The sequence below is a fragment of the Ischnura elegans genome, chromosome X (genome assembly GCF_921293095.1).
Source record: "Ischnura elegans chromosome X, ioIscEleg1.1, whole genome shotgun sequence".
NCBI classification, from domain to species: Eukaryota; Metazoa; Arthropoda; class Insecta; order Odonata; family Coenagrionidae; genus Ischnura; species Ischnura elegans.
The window spans coordinates 35,555,188-35,577,761 of NC_060259.1; the positions used below are offsets into that span (position 1 = coordinate 35,555,188).

The 22,574-nt window shown below is 37.5% G+C and overlaps 1 protein-coding gene across 1 annotated transcript in view; it reads left to right on the plus strand.

Annotated features, from left to right (window-relative positions):
- The window catches only part of LOC124170892 (Down syndrome cell adhesion molecule-like protein Dscam2), a 507,776-nt gene that overhangs the window by 416,597 nt on the left and 68,605 nt on the right, over positions 1 to 22,574 (plus strand). The window contains exons 4-11 of the mRNA XM_046549919.1: positions 9,074 to 9,397; positions 14,867 to 15,028; positions 15,546 to 15,695; positions 17,046 to 17,163; positions 18,460 to 18,935; positions 20,767 to 20,911; positions 21,624 to 21,775; positions 22,085 to 22,195. Of these exons, the coding sequence (XP_046405875.1) occupies positions 9,074 to 9,397; positions 14,867 to 15,028; positions 15,546 to 15,695; positions 17,046 to 17,163; positions 18,460 to 18,935; positions 20,767 to 20,911; positions 21,624 to 21,775; positions 22,085 to 22,195 (1,638 nt within the window). The remainder of the gene's footprint in view (positions 1 to 9,073; positions 9,398 to 14,866; positions 15,029 to 15,545; positions 15,696 to 17,045; positions 17,164 to 18,459; positions 18,936 to 20,766; positions 20,912 to 21,623; positions 21,776 to 22,084; positions 22,196 to 22,574) is intronic.

The window sequence follows — 22,574 nt, forward strand, 5'->3', positions numbered from 1 at the left end:
CATTAAAAACTTTAGATCAGAAGGTCATTTGGATATAAATTTACTCGGGGGATAGAAATTTATTTCGAAATGCTGGCTAAAATAGACAGTATCGAGGTAGCCTTTGTTTGTTTGGTAGATATATATATCATGGTGAGGAAAATGTCACTGTTTAATCCTCCTTTTTGGACAGAGTCATTAATGAGATTATTGATGACCGCAATCATTCCAGGTATCTAGCATCTAATTTTGAGTAGGATTGACGGAGAGAGAAGCTTTGGGATAATGGAATTTGTACAGCCACGGAGTGGGGATAAGCTTACTACCTAGAAAACCCAAGCTTAGATCCTGTACAAATGTGGGAGGCAAATCCATTTGGAGGAAATGTTGCTGGAAGGGAAACAGGAAAATTGGCGGAAATTCAGTAGCTTTCGTTTTTTGGTAGAGGTTACGCTTTGTATCTAAAATTGAGTGGCTCTCGTTGATCGAGATTTCTTCCAATTATACAATGGGCATATTGATCGAGCATTAGCAGCACTTAAGGTTTTTTGTTACCTCGCTATAATCCCCTCTAATGAAGTCTATATTTGCTCTAATTACTTTTTATAAACGATAGCTGGTAGCTGATAGATTTGTTAAAATGGTTGTTAGAAATTGAAAGCTAAATTTTCAGTATGGCATTCAAGTGATCTCAATCATCTTCACGAAAAAGTATGCAAGATAGAGGTAAAATGATGTTAAACTGACATTTTTCAAGAATATTTTTAGAAAGTAGTCAATTATCGGAAAAATTATTGTTTTAGAATCATTTTCAGTGCTTCTAGTACAAATCCTCACCGTGAATATTTCAGTTACGAATGAGGAAGCCGTCTGGCCCAGTGAATGACTAACTGATATATGATGCTTTTAAAATGTAAAAGATTTGGTATATTTTCGCTCAATCATCTAATAGAGCATACGAATTTTCACCACTTCCAAGGCTTCATTCATTATACACACTTCATGTGCTGCAACAACACTTTTTTAGAGAAGAAAACGCTCTCAGGGAATTCGTTTTTCCTTAGGGAGATCTTATCCTAATTTATAATTTCTATTTAAACTAGACTGCTATATTCCGAGCTTTCAAAATCCTTGAGTGCAAAATTGTTGCCTGGAAATGACACCGAAGCAAGCGATATGCCAAGTAGCATTGCGCTCACTTAACTCTTCAAACCATTGGATGAAATAAAAACATTTCTCGAAGTATATTTTTGAGAAAAATGGATACAGTGTGATGCTCCACCTCCATTGATTACAACTAAATCTTTTTTAAACTTGTTCATATGTTCTTTCCAGAATTTTTGATGGAAATAAGAGATTTTAGTTCCACAGGACACTTAAATCTATTACCCAATATCTTTGGATTGCATCGGTTACCGGAATAGTCCCCTTGTGTTTGTGGCATGAGTCCTCGAAGAATAGCAATGTACGATATGATGTCGAATCGACAAACTCGGAAATGTTCTTCCAATTTCAATAATATAATAAACTTTCTCGCTTGCCAATAACTAGGGGAGTGCCAGGGTTGGGAAATGAAATCAGGTAGTTAGCCGGCAGGAATAGTAAGCCGAAGGTTACATATTTGAATCCTTAACCAGACTTTTTTTCATAATTCCGATTTTTCAGATCCTTGTTCATTTCATTGATCAATACGTCAATTGAATACAATAACACTCGTATACGCAATATTGTTAACAATTCGTGCGTCGTATTTTCAAAGTACCTATTTGCTTTTCCTTTTTGAAAAATAAAAAAATGACGTTCAACGTGAAAACTTTCGTTCTTTCAACTTTTCAACCACATTATTTCCTTCAAATATTCGTTTGTATTGTATACTGTAAACTGTGTGCATGGGAGAGTAATATTCATAATGTGAAAACTATGAAAAACAATATGTTTATTCGCTGAATTTCGAAATTACACAAGAGCCAGAATGATATTTGTCATAAAAACACTCGAAACAAAAGATGTTTGACCAATTTGCGTATCAAATAAATGAAGATTTTTTACACAAGCAGCGATTTTTTGGATATTTGTCAAAAAGCAGACTTCGTTAACATTTCTAAAGATGCCTTTGCGTGGTTAGTTTCAACGCAAACCATGGATTGGATCATTTTGTGAAAAACAGGAGATGATAACTGTTGGTGAACGATCGAGTGAATTTTAATACAATTTTCTTGTGAATTAATCCCTCGTCCCTGTTCAATTAACAATAAATATTAACTACATTAACAATTAATTTCATAGTTATCAATGTTACAAATGCGAAAATTATTATATTCAATTAACGTATTAATCAATGAAATGAACAAGGATCTGAAAAATCGGAATTATGAAAAAAAAGTCGGGGTGAGGATGCGAACACGTAACCTTTCGGCTTACAATTACTGCCAGCAAACTACCTCGGCTACCACGCCTTTCCCAAGAAATTATGGACGCATGGTATTATATACTGTAGGACTGAAACTTTCGTGAATGGCTGACCATCTAGTCTTACGTCTGGGGCATTGTAACATTATGGGGTAGTGCTGCAAACACGCGCCGCCCCACTCCGAACTTCATCTCCAAACCCTGGCACTCCCCTTGTAAGGCTAAAGCCTTATGCCTGCGTCGTGAACTTCATCGTTCAAATCCGTTTAAAATACAATGCGTAAAATTCTTCTCGTTTTTCCAAACATACAAGAGATGAAAAATACAGATTGCTCCATTTTGTGGCCTGGATAAAGCGAATTTTAATATTCAAAGGTACAATATTATGTTCTAGACTTATATTTTCAGTGTTATGTTATCAAGTTTTTAAAATTGATCAGCATGCCAGACTATCATCTATGTCAATGAGTATGAAATTTAATATTTCAATAACGTCTTTATTGTGAGCCATCTGTGGGGACAGCCCAGCAAAAACAGTCGATATCAAATTTGTATTTGTGCTTCTCATCTTTCCAAGAAAATAAAAAAGAAAATTATTTACTTCGGAAACCATCAAATTATTCTTTTAAAAAGAAGGCTCATAAATAACTGTGTCTATCTTGAATATAAACGCAATAACATGTAGAGAAACTGAAGAATTTCTTACAAGATTTCAGCGAGGTGAGTGCGTGTTTTCGTTGGGTAGTCGAGTGAAAGTGTGCCAATGATTAATAATTTTGATTGTAAGCTGGGTCTGTATTAGGTACCGAGTTGTATTTTAGGGAATTCAAGCGGTTTAGAACTAAATGAATCAATTAATGAGTGTTGCAAAAGTTCATAGTGAATATGATTTTATCAAAGATTTATGGAGAATTCAATAGTTACGAACGAATGCATAACAATGCCACAGTTAACTCTTCAAATGCTTATGGGTATGCTCTGCTATGAAGTAGAGCAACAAAAAAGTGAAATCCTGATATCAATCTTTTTCGCAAAAAATAGCATACGAAATTGCCTCTAACGCAGTGGTTTATTTTAAAATTATTTATTTTATTACAGCTGTAACTTTGCAAGAAAAATTGTCCTTTGTACATATTTTTCAAGAAAAAACACTGTCTTTTATAAAGAGCGAAATTTAAGCAAATTTACCTCTATCAATAAAGAACGAGAAGGTATTTTGTCGGCATGTAATGGCCAATATCAGTCAATTCATGAATGGACTAGATAACTCTAGTACGGATATCCCTCCCGCAGTAAGGCAATAAGACACATTAAATACTTAAATCTATTCCCAATTCTACTTCAAAAGCTATCCACTGAGTTGAGAAATACAAGTGATTTCCCACGAGAAATATGGCACATGACGAGGAAATTCTACCACATAAGCCAAATTGAACTCATTTAGGCACGGTAGTGGCACAGAAAAGCGTTGTACTCAACGACACATTGAATGTAATCTCCTCGCTGATAAAGCCTCTTCTCTCATTTAAGAATAAGAATCCTGCACTCCCGCTCCATGTTTTTTTACCTACTACAAATTCCACATTCCCTCGCTCACCAACCATACATCTCAAGTGTGGAGCGCAAATTTGATGTCTGGATCTGGCACTGACGCAAGCGATATAATAAATACCATTGCTCGGACTATGAACGAAATTAGTCTTCTAACGATCGAATATTATCAAATATTTCGCGACGAAGTATATTTTTGAGTAAAAAGTGAGGAAGTAATGCAGAGTGAAATATTTTATGGAACACCATCTGGGATTGAATTTTCTAATTATTTTAAGACATTTTTTATCCAACATCCTATGTACTGCAGAAGCTCCCCTTGTGAAATTGAATTTCTTCGTTGAGAACTTATCATTATTTCTTTTACATTGTCATACGGCTGTCTTCCCTGAATTGTTGAGGAAAAAGTATAATCTCGTGTTTTTAAGTGTGTAGCATTCGTTTATTTTTATTCATTCTTGATCAGATGTTAAAGGGAGGACAGTCATTATGAGAAAAAAAAATAAATAGAGTTTTGTCGGCACCAACGCGCATTCTTGACTCATTCTCAACTCTATCCGCGTCTGTAAAAGCGCTCACTATTCAGCATATTTTCGCAATATTTATCTAGCGTTAAGCTCTTAGGCAATGTTAACTTAATGAAGAAATATTTCGTCAAATTAATCAAAAACATGTTCACTTTATGACGGATATAGCGTGATGAGCTTTGAATGGAAATAAATAAGGCATCGTAGCATTGATATAAGCATTGAGTAAGAGCGCCATTAATATCGGCTCCTTAATGCGGGCGAAATGTTATGGCAATCCTACATACATGTCCTTCTTATATGATTTACATCGTTAGTCACCATAGTTATCATCACATCTGATGAATAAGTATTGAGCTATATCTCTATGAATCAAAAATTCTTGTAAACTGATGGGTACAATTTCCCCATTTTTACGGTATTTCTGTGTTCAGGCCAAGGCTGGTGAGTTGAAAATTATTTTTGTAGAGAACCATTCTCCTATTATTTTTAGCACGTAATGAGTAACTGGATATGAATGATAAGGATACTGACGGCTAAATTCAAAGTATTTTAATTCATTGTATATGATCAACTTGTATCTCAAAATCAATAGACCAATAGCAACTGAATGCTAAAGATCTACTCATAAGCACAACGAATTGGTTGCCGATTCCATACTTGAGAGCATTCGGATGCTGGAATCACGAATAGACTGAGTCTTTTTATATTTCAGACTTTTTATCAAAGAATTCACATAATAAACAAATGTTGGACTCTTCAAGCTCAAGCAGAGAATATTTCCACTTCCACGGGCGTGCTCAGGTTCTTGAATATAATAAAGAAGGTAAACAGACTCAAAAAAATATTTCTAACTTTTAAAATCGCTAGATAACTACAAAGTTACAATAAAGTAGGATGCCTTTTTTTGCTCATAGGAAATGGAAAATCGTGATTCTCCTACATCACCATTCCTTTTTTTCTTAAATTGCTATATAAAAAAGTCGGAGATAGTAAGATCCAGCACTTAATCACAATGCATCTGTTTGTATTTAAGAAATGTGAAAGAGAGAAACAGCAATGCATTGAGTAGAAGGTGAAGTGATTGTTTTAAAACTGAAAATATGACGTTATCGTATTCCTTAAAAGCTTCACCATTAGAGGCAACAATGTATGACTCAGGGTTGTGAAGGAACACATTCCTGAAGCCACTTAAATGGCTTCTCCCTAGTCCGTTTATTTAATTACGTAGAAAATCCCAAATGAGACGGGCTGCTGCACTGCACAAAAGTAGGTTTGATTTTCGTCAGTGTTCATTTTTGGGAATAACTTATGATCGAAAATCATGCAAAAGTGGAATTTTGCACTTTAAAACACCCTCTCTTACTCTCTTACATCATGCTTACGTAAAATTTAATTTAGGTTTTTAAAGTTCTGCTTGCATTTATATTGGTGAAAATATCTTTCTTTTACAGCTACTGTAGCCACCAAATTTACGTGTTCATTATTATGACCCCAAAAAAGCATAAAAAGGAAATGCCTTTTTTTGGAATTAATCATAAACTTTGGATAATAAATTACTGGAGGAATCAAAAGCAATAATAATGGTCAGCCACAAATATTATATGTCTTTTAATTTATGCGATATTTTCAAGGACATCAAAAAAGGCACATAATGCACAAAGTGATTTTGCCGGGAATTTCCTATGCAAACTGCAAAAGACGCAATTATAAAAAGCATTCCCCTCTCATCTATCACTTCAATACGTTAACGCATGAAAAAATGTTTCTCACAGCACACGATTTAAGATTTTTTCAAGTAGTGTGGCCTACTGATGCCTCGATAACTCCCTCCAGTAAATCTTTGAGATTTTATCAGTTGAGCATTGTTTCTCAACAATCTTGCTGATGAATATAAATACATCGAGCTAAGGTGTACTTTTTCATGAAAATGAGGAAGGAATATCAAATTTTAAGGTCTTATTTGATTTAAAAAATAATTTGGGGAAATAATCTCTCTTCATAAAACAAAAGGGAATAATCACAAAAATTCAATTTTAGTCTCCATTCACATTTAGACCCTTTTTGTCCTGAAGTGATGGCCTTCAAAAAGTGCTTTCATATGGTAAATGTACTCCATTTACCACTTGGTACAGCAGTACTTCCGTGCTCTTCCAATCATTAAAGCATCTTTCTTGGAAAATATTTCAGTACAATATAAGAGGAGCTTTTACAGCCACGTGCCAAGCATTTGATACCTTTGCAGAGAGAGCTGTTTGGGAGGTGTTAAATTTGCCTTCTGAGGCATTCATTGTACTTCCCAAGTAATCTAAGACTTTAAAGGAAAATGTTTTCCGAGTGAACGCAGAAAAATATACTGTATTCACTCATGTAGACCACTACCTTTTTCATCCAATGAAACCCAATCTCTGAACATCTTTGGAAATTGCTTACCAAAATATCTCTACATGAGCAAACAACATAAAGATTTTACTTTTCCACGATTATTTTGAAAGTTTATGTGGAATGTTATTGTGGAGTTATGATAAGATATTTTAAAGGAATCAGCTTCAAGAATACTGAGCTTAATGAGGACTGGGTTAGGTTTACTTTTGATCTCGTAATCGTTTTTTTTACTTTTTAATTTTTGGTATTTTTGAAAAAAGTTGAGTGCATTGAAAAAACATTTTACTGTTAATTTTTATGCACAGATATTTATGCTGGCAACATTAACATTTTAATAATACGCTCTTCACAAATGATACACATTAAAAGTCGAAATTTTCATTTAATTATGAAATTAAAAAAATATAATTAAAAAGCTCTCTCTCCTGACTGAAGGAATCTGACTGACTGATCTCCTGACGGAAGGGTACCGAGTTTAAATCCCGAATGAATTTCACTTGGTCCCCACTAAAAATTCTTCGAATTTCTCAATGTGAGATATCTACACGACTGCAGAGTTTGCTATTTCGGGGAGAGCCCTATTATCACCTGTACAAAGACAACGTATGTATTGATTCGCTGAGGGAATAGCAGATTGGAAATTTGTTTTGATTCACTTCCTTTAGAAGTTCTTTGAGAGGATTTCTCTCCGCCAGATCATCATTCAATCACTACCCAGCTCTCTGACTACCTGAGGTAACATTTTCTGTTTAATGTTCCTTATTATATCGCCGTGGGATAGTAGCAAATAACATGCCAGAAACAACTTTCTCTGCATCAATCTTGAAATTTCTTTTCGATAACACGATACATTTGTGTAGCGTACGCTCATTGAGGACGTAAATCTAAACATATAATCACACGAGCAGTATGAAATAGGGTGCTTTACCGTACATTAAGGTATTTAAAAGAAACAGACAATATTGCTCCGCTTATGTATTTATGATTCATATAAGTTTACCACCTGGGGCCGAATTTTGTTTAATATTCGTCATTTTATCACCGCGGGATTGTAACGAAGAACAAATCAGAAATGGATTTCTATGCGTCAGCCTTGAAAATTTTTTTCGATCACATTTTTAAAGCATACACTAATTAAGGGCGTATATCTTTCATAAAGATTTCACACGACTGGTGTTAGAATCGGTATTTTATTCGTCACCGGTCAACAATGTTAATATTGCTTTGACGCAGCTTTCAATTCTCCTATCATCTAATCTTTTCACACCTCCGTATTTCTTCTCTTTTACATCCTTCTTTACCTGTTCCATATATTTCATTCAATTTCTTACGTCCTTGCCATCTACCTGTCCCTCGACGATTGTCTTCATCAGGCCATCATTTTTCAAGATATGGCCTCTAAGGTTGTTCCATCTTCATATTAAGGTTTTCATGAGGCGTCTCATCTCTCCTACTCTTCTCAGGACTTCCTCATAATTAACTCGGTCAATCCGTTTGATCCTCATCATTTTCCTGTAGCACCACATTTTGAAGGCCTCTTATATTTGCTTTTTCCGCTGCTGTCATTGTCCATGCCTCACTTCCGCATTAGAGCATGCTCCAAATGTAGGTTCTTATAAATTGTTCCTTTACCTCCATATTTTAGTTTTCCACTGTAATCAGGTTTCCCTTTTTGTGGAATGCTTTCTTCGCATGGGCTATTCTGGTGATAATTTCTCTCTTGTTCCTCCCGCCGCTCGTAATCCTGCTTCACATCCTTCTTTACCTGTTCCTACAAGGTTGCTCCGTCTTCTTGTCATGATATTTCACGGGGCTTCTCTTCCTTCCTAATCTCCTTAGGACTAACTCATTACTTTTACTTTTCCGTACTTTACCGAACCTTAATGTTTTTAGTCAGATATGTTTTCTCTACGTTGATTCAAATTATTTTTTATGCTTTGTCAACTTAATTACGGTGTCATAAACGCTATGATTTAAATATTGCCTATTTTTTATGGTCTATGACCATAATCATGAACAAGTATGCAAATTTGGTGGTTTTGATCCCCTAAAAGTAACGCACATCAAAATGGATATTTTAACCTCTAATGACCTAAACTCCCAATTTTTTAACCTCCTCAACTGTGGCTTTACGAAGAAACAGAATTGAGGCCCAGATCACCTTGGTCCACTTGCGAATTTCTGGTTGATTGAAGGGATCGTTCGGTTTTTGTTCGTTTCAGCCGTGAGCATCATCCTGGACAGCCAAGGTCCTGTGTTCGTGAACGAGCCGCGCGGCGTCGTGGAGTTCGGCAACGACACGGGTGCGGTGGTTGGGTGTGGGGCGCGCGGAAGCCCGCCGCCAAAGGTGGAGTGGGTGCTGGCGGGGGACGGGGCGCCCGCCGGGCCCGTCCCACACGTCCGCGAGCCCCTCGCCAACGGCTCGCTCCACTTCCCGCCCTTCCCCGCCGAGGCCTACCGCCATGACATCCACTCCGCCGTGTACCGATGCGAGGCCGCCAACTCTGCCGGACGCATCCTCAGCCGCGAGGTGAACGTGAGGGCAGGTAAGATGACATGCACCTCAAACCAACTCCTTTCCTTCTGTTCATCTAAATATTCACATTTATATGACCACTTTTTAATAGCTTCTCTTTCCTTTTTCTATTATATGTTCCTATCGCTTTCTTTCCTTACCTCTGGATTTATTTGAATGTTCACGCTTAAGGCGTCGTATGAATGAATGAAGTTACATATATATATAGTAATATTGTGGGCCAGAGCAAAGGGAATTTTCTTTGCATAAACCCCCGCAGAAATCATGTTAAATCTAAGCGTCCTGGTAGCGCAACTGGTAGAGCACCTGGTCGGCAACCTGGAGGTTCTGGGTTCGAGTCCCAGTCAGGCCGCAGTTTTACCCTCTGATTTCTGGATTTTTTCTACCACAGCACCGTTGTCCTCGTCCTTTTTCCATTATATGTTCCTATCCCTTTCTTTCCTTACCTGTCAATTTATTTGCATGTTTGCGCTTAATGCGCCGTGTGAATGAATGAAGTAGTATATCATATCCCCAGGTTGGGCAGAAGCACAGGACACAAAAAAAGAAACTCACAGAACTAAATTTTCGGTGGTATACATCCAACCCCCTTAGAGTTAGGGAGACTTGATGGAACCTATATGGGACATAAAGAAAACGATTAAACGGTAGCTCTACACTTATTTTTATCGTCCTTAGCTTTATGAAAAAGTTAAACATTTTATTGTCATACTATTTCATTGAAATGCACTAATGCTATTATCATTCCATTTTAATGACTTAGAGATCGATTGAATGAATTTATTGTGTTAGCTCATACCTTTCGAACACGTTAAACCGTAACTTTAATTTTTCAAGCAGACTCCTGGCAATCCGGTACTTAAAATTTTAGCATGATACATGGATCATGACTTCTAAGATTGTACTCAAGCTGTTTGGGATCACGAGGAACGGCTAGCATCCGTTTCAGAACCAACTTTGCTCATCTCACACACATTCTTCACCCTCGATCAACTCAACCTCATTCCCCTTACATTCTCCTCAGCCCAAACTACAACACCTCCACAATCTCATTGCCAACATTTTCCCGTTCCCCACCCTACCACCACTGGCCTCTCATACACCTACCCGCCGAACTCCTCACCCCCTATCCCGCATTCCCACGCTTCCCCCTCCCACAAATTCCATCGGCCGAATTCCGCCTCTACCCAAGCCAACCTCTCCCCCGCCCCCTCCTTCCCCCCCCTCCACCACACTTCCCCCTCCCAGAATCCTCAAACCAACACTCTTGCCACCAGAATTCCACAGCCTACATTCTGATGCTATAGTGACTTCAGTGCGGGCTATACATCCTTAGGAAATGCCGGTGAATTAGGAAAGAGCAGCATGTAACTCCTCTAAAATTCTAATTTCTGCATGATAGGAAAACAATCATTGACCAGGAAATTAAGCACTCACAACAAAAATTACAATGATGGTGCAATGATGATGTAGGCGCATCGATAATCGCAAGAAATAAATTAGTTGCTGGGAGATATACGCGGAGGAAGACCCGGAAAAAATCGTATACATTTCAAGTCATATATTCAGATGTTATAGTAAAAGTTTAATTTTTCTGATTAATATTTATTTCTTATGGTATGTATTTTATCCAAATAAAATTTAATATTTTCGCATTGATATGAAGTTATACCACCAGAACTCTACGCGCGACAACTTTCGGTTAAGGATGATTTGCCACAATTCTGAAAGATTACAGTGTCAACTGCATGAGTTAAATAGCGTTAAATTTGTTAAATACATATCCTATAGATGACGATATGATAAAAACATATAATTCACCTGATTTTCATCTAAGTCACCGAATGTTATTTATTGATAATGAATAAGCTTTAGCCGAGAACTTTATAATACTTACATTGCAGAAATGGCTATGGATAGTTCTAGATTTATATTCATGGCATCTTTTCGAAGAATAAGTCCTAGTTTCATTTCACTATGGTCATATAGACTCTATAAAATTACAAATATACACAATATCCATCACCATTGATTTTTAAATTAAATTTTGCTCATTCGATTTCCTTTTTTATGCATACCAAGTATCTGAATTGGCGCCATACCAATGCATACATGAATGCAATGACCTTGGTGGATTTAAATTCGGTTTAAAACGCGTATTCACGTTGGGAGGTATTTTATCTCTAAATTTAATTATTTGTTTTACTGTGTGAAGAGAGGCGGAAAAAGTTCTTCATATATCTATTTGCGCTTAAAATAAATCGTAGCTTTTTAAACACACGAGAATTTGAACAAATGAGATGTTCTATTGGTTTTGCTTTCATTTGGTAGCCAAAAAATCAATAACACGGTAATAAATGAAGTGCTGCATGTAGATGAAAACACAATATTCAATATTCAAACTCGATTATATATTCAATATTGAAACCCAATAGACATTTTGTTGAAAAGTTAGCAATTTTTGGCAAAAATCGCCGTGCTGTTAGCCTTTTCAGCTCGAACAACAAGGAAGAACTCGTCGGGATTAAATTCAGTCAAAAGCAGTGAGTAAATAACTATTTTTTAAAAATTAGTTCAACATTATCTCCAATTATTAGCATTGGTTGCGATATCAGGAAAACAAATATGCAAATTTTGTCCCCTATGTATTTAGCAGCGTTTGTATGCAGTTACGTCGGTTTTATGTAAATATAAGAACTTTATGGTATGAGTTTTTGTTGGAATGGGACGGTCCTTCACTATAAAGTTAGAAAAAATCGCTATCTAACTTATTTGAGCATTTCTATTTGTATTTCAACTTTTAAACTAATGTAATTTGAGCTGCATTGCTAGGGCCGTTTCATTCTAGGTATTTATGCCGGCGTTATTATTGATATCGGTACTTCCTTAGGAGTAGAAAAAATGCTATCTTATAAAACACCATCACAAACTACAATTTGCGGCCAAAAATCCTCAAATTCATGCATTCGAACCTCTGGCTGCGAAATCAATCTGTGCAACAAATTGTTCGTTTAAGTGGATATTCTTACTACTCCAATCATAAGTAGTCGTTTTTCAACCTCTACCTTGATCACATATGAGGCGGCAGGCTATGTTTCAATTGATTAGCTATTATCGTCTACAATTTACTTGTATGCTGGAGATAAATTGGTATTTCTCTCAACCTATTTTAGTAATTTTAATGATTTTTTTAAATGACGAAATCTTTAATAGTTGGAAATTTCACATTTTTCGCCCACTTCGGCGGATTCCCTATGTTGAAAACTCTATGTAGACACCAATCGTTCTTCATAGATATAGTCATTGTATTTTCACTAAGCCGGCTAGACTTAATTATCAATAACCATTAATAATTCATTAATTATAACAATATTAAACACAATAACAATAATATTTATTTCACGGGAGTAAACCCAATACACAAATTTTATTGTAATGAAATTACAAGAAAAGTAAAACATTTAAAAGTTACAAGCTAGAATTTCAAATAAAATTACATTTAAGTATAGGTACATACATAAGAGGATAATTCTTTTGATCATGTTAATAAGATGGCTATGATTATTTATAAAAATGAATATTTTTGTTTTATATGCGATTGTGTGTTGTATTGTAGTCTCTCCTACAATTCAACACCATAATCTTTTTTTTTAATGATATAAAATCTCGTTTTGTATAATTTATAAATACGTTGTAGGATTTATTTAGGGTTTTAATTTGATTTTGCTCGAAATGGCAGGAATCTTTCATGTTTTGCTATTGCAATTGTACATTGACTACCATGCTTTGAAAAAACAAGTACAAAAGGTGCCATCACGTAAAAATTGGCGTTATTGAAGTTATAATATAGTAAAATTTATTGAATTCAATTTTATCCCCGCACTCACATAACAAACAAGTATTTTTTTTATTTTCGTCAACAGCTATGCGGGGTAACTCAGTTACCCCACCAGTAAAAATTTAAGCTTTAAAAAACAACTTAAATGTAAACAAATCATTCATCGCCTAAATAAAGAAAAAGTGGTTGAGCTCAATTGCAAAATATATCAAAGAGACAAAATAAAAAATATATTTTTTTAAAACATTAACATAATTTAGGGTACCTGAGTTACCCGGCACAGTCACGGAAGAGTCAATAATCCCCTGTCATGCATCTTAATCGGAATATATATATTCTTATTTGAGGTTTTGTTATATTTCTCATAGTTGTGTGTACTATGGACATCATAGATATAGCTATATAAAGATCATTTTGAATCATTCAAAAAGTGCTCAAAGTTTAACATAGACATATTTTTACCATATGGATTTCATTATTTGCGTTGGGATTTGAGAAACCCGATTCGTGTTATAAATAAACTTCATGGATAATCTGTGACGAAGACATATTTTTGCAACATGTATTTTATTATTTGCGTTGGGATTTGAGGAACCCGATTCATGTTCCCAATAAACTTCATGGATAATCTGTGACGAAAAAATCCTATTTCATTCAAGTGTTGGCCGTGCCGAGTGGGGAGGTATCGGGGTTCTAAATCCTCCTTTAATGCTCAGAAGATACGGTTAAATGCTTGAAAATTCCACAGAGAAATAAATCACTCGCCTTGACCTGGATGATTCTAACCCGGATCACGTGATTTCTGATCGAGTACTTTAGCTACTTAAGCTACCGAAGTGTCATTCCCCTTCCTTATACCCCTTCAAACATCCGTAGAGGGCGCCTCGGTAGCTTAACTGACGCTTAATTGACGCCTCGGTAGCTTAACTGACTGAAGTACTCGACCGGCAATCGGGGGACCCGGGTTTGAATACCGGTGAGAGCAATTTTTTTTTCATTGTGGAATTCTCACACAATTTTTGCATTGCGGTTGACTCCGTAAATTTATCATCGCGGCTAGTACCCGTATACTAGACACGTTCACTAACGTTTCGGTCATGATGACCGAAGAAATTGACCCCTCATAGCGCGCCGTTTGTGACTATAGCGTATGTGACGTGACCGACACGGCGCAGCCGAATGCACACGAAAACCTGAATGGAAATCATCCAAAGTATTAAAGAAAATGGAAAAAGAAGAACACTTTGCGCAATGGATGATTTCGGCTAAAATAATCCGCGGAAGGGAACGAGTTTAACGGTTTAAAGTGCTTTCCTTGCCAATACATCTCCCCCTCCGAAATATACTCCCTTCCTTTAAAAAACGCCCCGAGAACTTTTTTCTGAATACGGTCTCAATTTTATACATAGTGAAATTTCAATGACGAGCACTTTCTCCATTACCTAATTCACTCCTAAATTCTTTCATCCAGTCTTCAGCTTAATACACCATTTATCAACCTTATTACTCACAAATTCCTCCAATGCTAGCTTGACCCGTTAACATTTCTCTCAAAGCAGTCGTTTTTTTCTCAATCCCCTCTCATTCATGTTAATTTTCTCTTGTATTTCCTTATTTAAGGCCATGTTATGTTTCTTATAGTTGTGAAACAAAACTACGAGGTACAAGTGAACGATGCTTTCGTCATGAATGGGAATACAGCAGTTCTGAAGTGTGATATTCCAACATTCGTCAAGGACCACGTGAGCATAACATCTTGGGTACAAGACTCCTCGTTCAACATCTATCCCAGTCCGGACAGTGGTAATGTATCATTTCCGCCACTACTCACTCTGCTTGTACTTGATTTCAACCTATTTTTCTTGAAATAAATGTTGAGTCATTAAACTCTATCATTACATAGAACTTCAAGAATATCTTTTAGCGTGCAATCCCGTCGAAACTATAGCTTGAAACTATTATAAAATGATGTGTTAAGCCATTACAAATAGTAAAATATGTATTTTTGCTTTTATAAATGATTTTAAATCATTTAAAGTTAGTGTCTTTCATCTTAACGCGTGCTGCAGAATATGCGCAACCATAACATGTATTTCCAATTGTATTTTACGAGCAACTGCATTTGAATGATATGCGGCAGCACATGAATTTCATAATGATATAGAAATCACAAACATGGTTAAATATCGCCTTTATATTGCGTTGATTTCCTTATATTTTGGTATGCACTCACTGGGCTGAGTAATAAATGTTTTTAAACGTGTTGGCTGGAACTGACATAATTAACAAGTTCATTTTAAATTCCTTCTCTTATCTACAGATGGAAAATACCACATGCTACCAACGGGAGAACTCTTAATCTATGGCGTGTCACCTTCGGACAGTCGTTCGTCTTACAGGTGCCGAACAGTTCATCATGTAACTGGAAGAACAGTTGAAAGCTCAACTCAAGGGCGTGTTGTCGTAACAGGTTAGAGCATATGTACATAAATAATTTTAACTATTTCTCCTCGCAATTTAATAAAATTCTTGAGTATTTATGAAAGTGGCTGGATAAAAACAGATATATTGACTGGAAGGAGGCCGCTAAGCATACTATAAGCAGGTTTAGATCTCGTTCGCTCACTTAATTTCCTCTAGTAATTCATTTAAGGATAGCTGCCTCCACCAACGTCCACCAGACCGTAATCCGCCTTCAATTTTTATTGGATTTCTGGCTGTATTGCGTTCGCCTCCAGACAGCCGGAGGGGTTTTCAGTGTACCTAGACCAGGCCTGTCCAATAATATACTAGGCAAAATAGATTTTCCTTTCCTGCTCCCTTACCAGCCAATTCTAGCCAGGCGTTGGCCATGTTATTCCTACTACATATTCTGGATTTTTTTATTAACCGGAAATTTTAAATAGAACACACAAAAATACATCTAGTCCGCAGCAATATCATGAGAATGTCATGCTTATTACCCTATTATATACCATCTTTATTAAGTCAGGGAAATTAAACGAAATTTTTGGGAGCATCATAAAACTTTCATGCCTTTGCGTGGTCTCAAATTCCACGTGAAATTGAAATGTATTCAATTTCAATGTTACTAAGTCTTTACAGGTGTTTCTCCAGAACCATGATATCCACACGCAATGGAAGGGTGGTATAAATTCTATTTCACCTACTGATTGAGGCATCAAGAGTAGGTACTTTTCATACCAACTTGAGCAGAGGCGGATTAAGGTTTGAAAGGTGGCTGTTCATTGCTTACCGCAGCACGTAAGTGATATGCAATACCTCATAGCAATAATGCGTCTGAGGTGTTGCATGCGTAGAAAAGTGGCTTTTAGATATTCATCAATTATTTTTAAACGTTTTAATTGAGCTGACGAAATGTAAACTTAAAGCGGAGAGCCACCTTTAAAATTACCATATTTTCAATTTTTCGATAAATTACGGTGCCGCCGACCATAACCTTAATCCGCCGCTGAACTTGAAGAGATAGGGGCGCGTTTATTTCCATGCTTAACAGGTACGATACTATAATGGAGATATTTCTAAACGGGTAAGTATTTAAATACAATTTCCCCGCGAACAATATACTGGTCTAATGAACGCCAGGTCAAACTCTATTAGTCAGGAATCTCACAATTTGGACGTAAAGTTTAGTACCTTCGTGGATGTGAAAGGTTGCTATCCAGACACCTTCTGCCACACGGTTATTAAGGTGGCTAGCCGGTATTTATATATTGGTCTTGTTATCTGGTCGATTCTCATTATTATGGTCGATTTTCATTCTTTCTTTTCTTACCTTGTCTCTTCACATTTATTTCAGAGCATCGTGGAATGGTCCCTCCTCGATTTACGGACCGTGTGCATTTGAACCCAGTGAAAGAGGGCGACACAGCTGTACTCTCCTGCATTTCGCAAGGATATCCACCACCGAGATACTGGTAATGATATCTTCATACAACTATTTGAATTAGTTTGAAACCTTAAGGGGACGTGACACATCCCCCGAGCCCGTCGTATTTTCTCACATTATGGTGGACAATTACGCCTGTGGACTCATGCTTTCAGCCTAAAATTTACAAGATAATTGAGGAACTTTTTAGCAAATTTTCATTCCTTAAATATCAAATTCCCATGTGATTGCACAAATATCAGAACTTTTGAACATTTTCATTCGATCAGTTCATCGGAAAAGCATAAACGGGGCTGAACGATTCGCATTCCAATGGTAAATAAGATATAATTGGGGCTACCGTTCATTTTAATGTAATACATAAAATTGATAACGTTTTCAATACTACTCCTCACAATTTTAAGTAATTATTGCCCAAACCTCTTGTCTTCCACATTCTTCTTTAACTGCTCCATATCCATGTATTTCATTCGAGGTCTTCCTCTTCCGTTCTCGCCATCTACAAAAGAATATTCTACAAAAACATTTTCGATAGATTTTTCTGTAGATATGTTGTCATCGTCCCGTGGTTACAGTATTCGACGCCTCGAGGGCCATTGGGAATGAGTACCCAGGGTGGGCCCTCAAAGGTTACACTCCTGAGGGCCGGGAAACAGTGAGTGACTTTTTTGGCCGTGCATCTCAAGAGGGGAAGGACTTAGGAAGGAAAAAAGGATAGGAGGCGCCGCCGCGATGGGAGCCCGACGACGCCTCAAGGGAAATGATAGGAAAGGAAGGTGGAGGATAGGGAAAAACCCCGCACCGCCATGGGGACAATGGGGCCCACTGCTAGCGAGACCATGACTTAATTTGCCAACGAATATGAAAGATTATTCTATAATTAGAAAAATCCATCGGTCATTTCGTTGGATAGTCCCCAAAAGTGGCACCAATGATGGCACAAGGGGGTCCTTAGAAGGTTACGACGCACCGGGCTGGGACCCAGTAATTCAACTGATACGCCCGCGCACCCGGGGAGGGGGGTGGAATGGTAAGGATAATGGATGGAGGTGCCGCCGCGATAGGAGCCCGTCGAAGCCTCCAGGGTAGGGGTAGGAATGGAAGGGCGGGATAAGGAATACCCTCGCCGCTATGAAAACGACCTGGGTTCACTACTAGTGAAACCATAATTTGTTGTGCCAACGATTTTGGATGATTTTTCTATAAAAGAGAAAAATCCAAAGATCAAATCGTTGGATCCCAAAAAAGACAATACAATTCAAGCCTCAATGAGACGGACTGTCGCAGTTTCCATGCAGTCCTCTTACTAAACCCTCGTTTGCAGGTGGTTCCGGGAGCCGCGAGGCCATCGTGGCGTGGCAGACCCGCTCGTCCCATCGGAGCGCGTTCACATCCGCGACGGCGTGGTCGTCATCCGCAGTGTGTCCGCCTCCGACGCGGGCAAGTACGCGTGCCTGGCCAACAACAGCGCGGGCAGCGAGCGCGTCGAGGTGGAGCTGTCAGTGGCCGTGCCCCTCTCCGTCAGTTTGCACCCGTCCTCGCTGACCGTGGACGTGGGCGGGTCCGCCGAGCTGTCGTGCGTCGCCTCCGGCCTGCCCCGGCCCTCGCTCACCTGGCGCAAGGACGGCCTCCCCCTGAGGCCCGGCGGGTCCGGCACCGTCGGTAGCCGTTTCCGTCTCCTGCTTTCCGGCGCCAAGCTACTCTTCACGTCGGTACAGCGCGAAGATAAGGGCATGTATCAGTGCTTTGCGAGGAACGATCTGGAGACAGCGCAAGCCACGGCTGAGCTGCGGCTTGGAGGTAAGTTGACGTGATATCTTGTGCTCACGTGCACGAATATTAAAATAGTTTAATGACTGCTCCCCACCTTTTGTCGACTTCCTTTCATCGCTCGCCGCTGCTGACTTACTTTCCAAGGCATATGGCTGCTCGCTAGGTGGGAATCCAGGGGTGTGTGAGTAATAAATGGATCAAAATGTTCCATCCTGTATTTGTTTACACAGATCATAAGATATGCACTCTAGGCTCTAGCCTACTGCCCCCCTCCCCCTCGATTCAGGTAAATATTAGTGTGGTCGATTGAGCCACGAATGGTGCTACCCAAGATTCTCGAGACGGCCTCTACATGTGTTTTCACCGACCGCGCATTCACGTGTTAACAAACGTATAATTCCAAGTGTCGGCGTCAGCATAGGCGAGGGGGACCACCGTTGCACAGACGAGAGACGCGTGGAAATGGCATCAGCCGGGTTTGCTGTCTTGAATAAACATGTCATAGAGCGCACAACTCTGATTCTCCCGTCATTTTATCACCCTTGATGCATCTTCGACGAACCTACCGATCGCCAATTGATTTACGATAGAGAATTTTTCAGGCATTTGCAGATGTGCTGTCATCTACCGCACTTTTAACTCTTCAGTAGTGATGACTGTGGTCTAATTCGAATAGCTCTTAAAAATAATGAGTTAACGAAATGAGGTACATTATAATGTAAATAATTGAGCTGTTGAACTAGTACTAAAAATAGCGAAATATCCCAGGCCTGAAATAAAAACATCGTTACCATTCATGCTGTGAAGAGCATATTATCATTTCACTCTAAATACTTTTGCAGTTATCAATTGACTCATAGGCGGATCCAGGGGGGGGGGGCACGGGGGCACGTGCCCCCCCCAGACCCTTAAAAATATGATAGATTTTTAATACGGTCCCATTATAATTTCGTTCGTTTTGTATAACAAGGTATCCTTGTGCCCCCCCCTGAACAAAATCCTGGATACGGCCTTGCTTGTGCCCCTCCCAGAAAGAAATCCTGGATCCGCCCCTGAATTGACTTGAGCTGTTTTCTCTGTGTTTGCTTAGTAAAAAGTATAATAAGTAACTACCAACGCGGATATCTTCACCTTATAGGAGCCTTTACATTCGTTATAGTCAGAATCCCCTCTGAGTAAATATTTTGCTCCATAATCTCAAATTGTCATTTATCAAACAATTTCAAGTTATTTGCGAATTTTAAAAATTTATTGCCTGAAATTAGATTTCAGTTCGAAGCAGAATTTAATTAACGATACACATCCGTTCAGAAAACGATTAGATGGTGTTAAATTATTTCAGACCATGCAATTTAATAACATCGTCGTTATTTAGCAAGAAAATTACCAAAGAGGTGGGAGGGTTTCCAAACGTGGTATAGTTTTGAAAGTTAGCTTATTAAGCCAATGATTAAAATTTTATCACAGTTATTTGGAATGATATGTTTTTCATATTCATGTAGCTTCTACCTAGTGGATGACCTGTATTAGTAATTAATCAATAAATTTTGTTGTTTTCATCACATGATGCTTTTAAGTAGGCTTAGGACATTTGCATCAGTTAATAAAATATTTTCTGATTTAAAAAAAAATATTAATGTACTTGTGATGATATAAACTTTATGCGTTGTAATCATTATTGATAGCCAAATACGTAGTGATCAATATTGTAGTGCTTATATTTATTCATGTATGTAATGCTTATATATGTATATTCGTGATATTACCGTAGTTTTTGCGTGTAAACTTTCAGATGTACCTCATCTCGCATTGTATTACATGTACTTCATTCGTACATTCAACAAACTCTTTTTTCTAGATGCATATCCACAATTGGTGTACAAGTTCATCGAGCAAACTATGCAGCCAGGCCCTTCAGTTTCCTTGAAGTGTATTGCAGCAGGAAATCCTACTCCACATTTCACATGGAACCTTGATGGGTTTCCTCTGCCGCAGAATGATCGGTGAGTACCGCTGCAGAAGTTAATCTACCTTTTAATATATTAATAATTGTATCGTAAGAACAACAACATTTAGTGTGTTATACGGTGGCTCATGATTTTTGTACAGGCATTGAAATCACAAGTAGAGTTCATATTTCGCGTTTATATTTCGTTGACTTCATTTTCTATTGGTATCTAGTTACTGGAATTAGTACGTAATGGTCTTAAACGAGTTGGCTGGAATTGGCAGAATGGAATAACACCATATAAGCAATTGAAAGCTAATGATGATCCTTTTATTCAATTTCACACTAGGATCATATCTATTGAAACTTATTTTATCAATTTCTTATATCCCAAATACATAGTTTGCGAATTGTATTTTTTTTATTTCTACGATTAACTTTATGCTAAATAATATGTAGTGTTATTAAATACTAATGGCTCATAGCATTGATAAAATCTTGTTAGTAAAATGCAAAACCTCTTGAATTCTGTTTGCTTCACATAGTCAGTATTTCATTGTCTTCAGCTGTCTGTAAGCACGTGGCGTTCAAAAATTTATTGTTCTGGAAATATAGTGATGGATATAAATTCCTTTGAGGATTTTTTCACTTAAGATATAAAATTTCTTCGAAAGCAATGCTTTTTCTTAGTCTGTCCGAAGTTCTTTCATTAACCCATTAGTTTCATATTCTGAACAAGAATAAATGCACTCATTTATTTCTTTCAGTTTATTGATTGGCCAGTATGTGACAGTGCACGGTGATGTTATCAGTCATGTTAACGTCAGTACTGTGAGAGTGGAAGATGGTGGGGAGTATCGCTGTACAGCATCCAATCGCGTTGGTTCAGCCTCTCACTCTGCGAGATTGAATATATACGGTAAGCGTTTTATTACTATCCTACGTAATATCCAAGGCCTTAGTTGTCAATTTAAGCTTGAAATCCATGATAGTTTTTCTTCCTTAATAAACTAGAGGCATTGCCATTGAATTTATCATATTTGTAATTCATAGAAACAGATAATAAAATCAAATACAAGTTCGAGAAGCAATATTTTTGTAGCACTGTATGTCATATGCAACTTTTAATGAATACCATGATGCTTTTCGGTAGTTTCACGAGGCCAACTTAACGTCATTCCATTACTTTGTTGGGAATTGTTTCAATAATTTATGTCTTATTTTCCAGGCCTTCCTCACATACGCCCTATGCCAACCATTTCTGCTGTTGCGGGTAGAGATCTGATCCTTAAATGTCCTGTCGCCGGTTTCCCAGTTAGTGTAATCACTTGGGAAAAAGGTAATCAATTTCATTTCTACTAATTATTTATGATATAGTTTCGATTGTTATAATTATAAAAGAAGCTCATCATTTTTTTCTTAATAGAGCGCACTAGCACAAATCAGTAGCTTGTCATAAAATATTCAAGTTATTTATTCAGATAAATGTACGTATATAAGGATTTCAATAGGCCAGAAACCTTCAGTTTCTAACATATTCAAGAATGAAGTTAAACTTACTTATTCAATCAATTTTGGAGTAGAATAAATTCGCTATTGAATATATGGTAAAAAATGTCGTATAGGAAAATATGGGAACATTTGAGACGCGGTTAAGTTGAGCCAGTCATGTGTTTCAAAAATTGTCTTTTTGTCGACGGACGTTTTTTATATTGGCT